The sequence below is a fragment of the Nymphalis io genome, chromosome 17 (genome assembly GCF_905147045.1).
Source record: "Nymphalis io chromosome 17, ilAglIoxx1.1, whole genome shotgun sequence".
Classification (NCBI taxonomy): domain Eukaryota; kingdom Metazoa; phylum Arthropoda; class Insecta; order Lepidoptera; family Nymphalidae; genus Nymphalis; species Nymphalis io.
Genome location: NC_065904.1, coordinates 3437387 through 3443386, shown reverse-complemented (window position 1 = coordinate 3443386; position 6000 = coordinate 3437387). Strand labels below are relative to the sequence as shown.

Here is a 6000-nt window from a genome sequence, read left to right as displayed (position 1 = left end):
CTAAATAACTTCCGCGTGCTTGAATGCTTTAACAGAAATTATTTTAAAAAATCGACGACCTCCTAATAAGCGTTATCATTTATTTAAATATGTAGAATGTCTAGTATTATGATAATGTATTCCGAATACATTGTCGGCATGAACATGACCGCCCCTGTTACACGTTTTAATAGCGCCGCTAAAAATAAATAAATATAGAATATGAAGAGTTATTGATGTTTGACCTTAACAAATCCACGAACGTATAAAGGTCTGTTCAATTTAGTAGCGATGCCAGCGCCGGTTAAACAGCACGCGAGTGATAGTGAGGTACATATCGATATCGAAAAAGACGTGAGACATAACGAAACACCGGAAGTAAAAATCGATAATAATAAACACGACACTATGAACGGAAACGGTAAGTACACTATTTTAATTACATAATGAATTATCGATCGTTTGCATTTAAATATATAATTAATATCGGTTTACCGACCTGCAGACACTATCAAATTAAATTATTATTATATTTTTGTTTCATTGGAATCATAATTAAATTCTTAGAGATTATGTAAATGTACTGTATGTTCTTATAAGGCAAAACAGGTTTTCTAAATTATTCAAATAATTATTATTTTTTTATTCGTTTACATGTCAACGACTCGTTAATTTTAAAATTAGCTTCGGTAGTCAATTACCAAGTCATAATATTTATTCAATAAAGAAGCGATACTTACCTATTGATTCGGAAATAAATAACTCAAACCTGATAAGAACCGGCAAATTAACCTAGTAAAGATTTATTTTTTATCTTAAATATAACCCAATAAAGTAGGTACACCAGTAAAATGTTTGTAATACAAACAAATGTTAGAACTCTTGAATCAAATGAGTTTAACTCGTTATAAAACAAATAACAGACTTATTGAAATATAATATCTGTGCGCAGGTATTAAATGGAAAGATTCCATTCAACATTGACCTGACCATGTTCTAGTCATCTAATAACAAGGATCCTAATTATGTACAAAGTTATATATATGTTATTATCATATAAATTAATGATGGATTTTTTTAAAGCAGTGTTTCTTGTCTTCTAAAATTATCGATCGATATGAACGTTAATAATTTGAGGTATATCTAATATTATACCTCAAATTATTAACGTTCAAGTATACTTTTTGTTGTTAAAAAAAACTGCGCTTTTTTACAATATTTAGATTGTATTGCTACTAGTATTAAAAACGTGCGCGTAATCAGCTTGGTTGGAACTACGAGTTTATACCTTAAATTTCATCTACAAAATGTTACCCACACTTGTTTTTCTTTTTAACAAATTATGTTTGAGCTGATTATACATCAATAAATAAATACTTTACATTTTAAATCAGTTTTTGTAATTAATGGCCCAATTTTCTTTCTTTTGATAAAAGGTGTCTGCATCTATATGAATTTATACATGAGTTAAACGATTTTTTGTCTATCTGGCATATGGCTTGTATACAAATCGTGATGTTGACTACAAACGCATCAAAATATTTAGTTTTCATTACATTCGGTTCAGTCTTTTTACTTATTTACGTAATAATAGGACTGGACTCGTTGAACAGAATGCTTACAATTAGACTAATGCCATCAAATGGAAAGTTGATAGACATGTACAATTAAAAATGATCGAATGAATTCGTATATATAATGAAGTTCGTGTGCAACTGCACATTTTGAGAATATCTTCTCAACAAATATCTCACGACATGTCTTTTTTGCGTAAAAAACATAGTTCCACATTTCGTGGCTTTGGTAACGAAATAGTATACCAAAATTTACACACAAGTTTTTATAAATCTCCTACATTAAGTGAAAACAAACTGTTTATCCAGTAATTGATTGGCAAAAAACTAAAACCGGTTCGGAAAAATACCTCAAACCAGAGAAGAGCCGGCGAAAGAAACTCAGTGGCATTCAATTTCTGTACAATTGTAATCATATTATGTACGTACTAACACTCGCAATTTAATAATCGCCTCGCAAAGAAAATATGATTAAATCAATATTTTAACACGTAATCTCGCGGTTGCGGTTTAAGCGCCAAAAAAAGTCGCCAAGTGTGAAGTTTACTATATATCTATTTGGTAAAACTGTTTCTTTAATAACCTAAAAATTTTGAACATAAGCGCCAAGCAAATATGTTGCTAGAGAAGATAGAATAGTAAAATTTTCATAAAACCACTTTGTAACTGAGTATAATTTCTGAAACTTAGTACATTGGAATTAATAACTCTTCATCTTCGTGATCTCGTTTAAAAGTCATCACCTAAAGATTGATCTGAGCCAACGGCTGCTTCTAATAACTACATCAATTTTAATGTAGTTTTAACGAACTACGTACAGTTTTATGTCTTGCTTAAAACGATAACAAATATAACGTGATTTGACTTTTTTTTCTAAAAAAATGTATATTAATAATAAATTCTAAAAAAAAAGTGAAAAATAACAAAAATATTTACAACTATTGATAGTTACTTTATTTTAGAGAAATATAATTCAATATCGATTGGATATTTCATCGCATGTAACAGCAATATTTTAAGCTTGTTGTGCATATATATTATATATTGTGCTAATTATTTATTTATTCATTGAGAACATCAAAATATGCCTGATATATTATTCTTTTCACGCTCGGAATCAAAAAGTTAAAGAACTGTTACCATGTCATATCATAAAATCCCGTATTTCTCATATAAAAATTAATAATCTTAAAAAATATATAATTTAATTAATATATAAAAATCCACCATAATAATTTATAAATTTATAATTAAAATTAATATTTATGTACAGACATTTTTATAAAATACAAAATTCTCGATTCTTATTGAGAGTTCATAATATTAAACACTATCTACATTTTGATTAGATTATATACAAATAATTTATTAATATTGTTTGTAATATTATTATTTTCTCCTAAATAATATAATTATATATAAAGTAAAACTATAACAAACACTAAACAAAACATAGTTAATAACTACCTAATTACTTAATAACTGAATTTCCATATAAATTTTAGTTAATGTAAGTCTTTTAACTTTCTATCCACACGATCAAAATAAAAGAAAAAAATACAAGGCAACCGAAAGTAAATGGAGGTTGCGCAAGTATTCACATTACAATGCCATCAAAGCTATAATTCAAGTGCACCTCTACGAATACATTCACTGTGCTTATTTTTTTTTTGTTTTTTTTTTCTTATTTTTGATTTAACAATAAAAAACATATCAAATATTTAAAAAATCACGCAAACTTAGACCTTACCATTTGACTATTAAAAAAATCCTGAATATATAATCCTATCCTATATATGTTTATAAATAATAAAGTACATTTTGGTGTTGCCAATTAAACTTTTTCCTTCAGATCAAGATATAATTTGGTCGATCATTTACGATGAGCCCGCCGGCATTTCACGACACCACCGGTCTCGCGTGTAAAGTACATTTAAAAATCGAATCCGATATCGATAAAGGCGCTTGTGATATAGTGTTAAATATAGATAACTTAAAAGATGGTAAATCTCCTATTTATTAAAAAAATATTTATTTGGGATATACTACAATTTCTTATATAATTAGGTATAGTTATAGATAGAAATAATTAAATGAATGTCTTAAAAATTAAAACTCTTTTAAGTATGATATTTGATAACTCTTTCACCTGCGATTTAAGATAATATATTCTACTTAATAATAAAAAGAATATAAAGGTTTGCAAATTTTATCATTGATTAATAAAGACTTATTACTTGACGTGGTAATCTGAAAATTTTTTTTAGATGTAACTAAATTGAAAATTCTGAAGTAACGTGTACTTTTTTTTTCATTTTTAGTTTCGGCTTTTAAGAAAGTAAGCAGAGTAATGCGTTTAAAATTATTTAATAAGAATTGATTATGTTTGTACAATATTTTGAATTAAACTTATTGATAACTTAACTAAGAAAATCTCTATTAATAAAACGCAGGTTAAATAATCGATGGCAGTCTATATTAATATTTATATATGTCTACCGGACGATATACTTTATGACAATTAAGAAAAACAATAAATCATACAAAAAAAGCAAAGCCTCCAGCGTTTTCGTTTTCAAGTAACCGATAAACATAGATATAAAAAATAAAAATGCCTTTTAGTATTATAAAAATATTTAAATAAATACTGTATTATTAAAGATACTTAATGTATGATATTTATATAAGATCATTTGTAAAGTATATGAGTAATATATTAACATAAAATGCGTATTTTTTTTATTATATTAATTATCAGTAAATATAAAACGCAAAAAATTAACTATTAAATATTAAAATGTTTCAACATGCCTAATACATAACATGGTGTGTCAATTATTGTTGGTAAGCCTAAATCCTATCGACATATAAATATAATAAGGTACATAAGTTTACCTAATTGATATTCTTAATATGGTAATGAGATGGTAATGAGATGAGATAACAAATAATATAATTTATTATCAAGTCAAACCATCGATCCCGCTTCATAATATATCTATCTTACGTGTGCCCTACGTTTCGTCGTTCATGCGTTCCAAATTCTGCTGCGTCAAGTCAGCGTCAAGCTGTTGTTCCAAATTGTAAAAATATAAAACGTTTTTTTTTAATTTACAGAATATATTTAATTAATATCTCCTTATCCTAACCCTTTGATTATTATCTTACCCTCATTTATTTAATTATATTGCGGGTTCAATCCCGGGCAAGAACCACTGTGTTTACATATCCTTCGATGCCAAACATGAGATGAATTATAATTTTTTTTGAAGCATTTGCATTGGAGCAACGATAGGAGGGGGTATAGGCTCAAGACCTTCTTCTCAAGTGCAGGCTTTTACGTTATATTATTTATTTTACGTTACGTTGTATTATTTCTATAAATTTGAGCTTTAATCATTACTTAAATTTCAAAAGCAATTTCCTGTCTTGTCTTGCCTTATTACCAAAAAGTCTTTTCTGGCAACTTAAAGATCAACAGTAGATGACCACAATTTAATAACAGTTAAACAATGTTATCTTAACCTTTTCATAAAACCGAGCAATGATCTTTGATTCTCTGCCAAACACACGCAAACACAATCGTATTTCTCATACAATATTTATGAATTCATACCTAATATATAAATTGGCGACCGACTGTAAACAAGAAATCCAATACAATGGTATTGTTAATTATTTATTTTTTACATGATTCATTGTGAATATATGTTTTAAGATCAATAACAAAAAAGCTGCAATAATCCTAACTAATATTATAAATGCGAAAGTACCTGTATTTGGTATGAAGGTATTTGTTACGCTTTCACATCTTTACTCATCCGATCATCATAAAATGTTGCAAACACTTCGTCAGAGGTACAAAAAAGAACTGCCCTATCAAACCTACCAAGTTAAATGTAATAAGTAAAATACACCAAGTTATAACTATAGTGTGTAAATATACACTTATTATAAAATCAACTGAAAAATACGTGTATCTTACTTATTCGGCTTTTACCTGCTTTTTTATATTAGTGTTAACGATAACTGCCAAAAAAATTATGTGTTTAATTATCATGTATATTTTAATATATTATTTATGTTATAAAGCAAAGATTTTTAGTGTTATCATCGTTCATAAATTTTGAAATTATAGACAATATTGTAAATACACTTTTGGAATTTAATGGAAGTGCATTGATGTATGTGCTATAGAAATCCTTGACGAGAATTGACCACAATAGAAAACCTGCTCCAACTGAGCAAGGTCTGGTGAATATGGTGGGAGACGGAGAGTTTCCAGTCGTAGCTTTTGTACTTTAAGACGGTTCACTGTGCAGTGCGAGGTCGAGGACTGTCATAAAGAAGGAATCGTTAAGAATAATTAACAAGTGTCAGTTGTTTGACCGAGTTAGCCGAGATGGCCTAGTGGTTAGAACGCGTGAATCGTAACCGATGATCGTGG

The 6000-nt window shown here is 27.9% G+C and overlaps 1 protein-coding gene across 2 annotated transcripts in view; it reads left to right on the top strand.

Moving 5' to 3' along the window:
- The first annotated feature begins 240 nt into the window (after positions 1–240).
- Positions 241–6000, top strand: part of LOC126774799 (aldehyde dehydrogenase, dimeric NADP-preferring) — a 28042-nt gene continuing 22282 nt past the window's right edge. For both annotated transcript variants that reach the window (XM_050496357.1, XM_050496358.1), the window contains exon 1: positions 241–400. In XM_050496357.1, coding sequence (XP_050352314.1) covers positions 271–400 — 130 coding nt within the window. In that variant the 5' untranslated portion in view covers positions 241–270. The remainder of the gene's footprint in view (positions 401–6000) is intronic.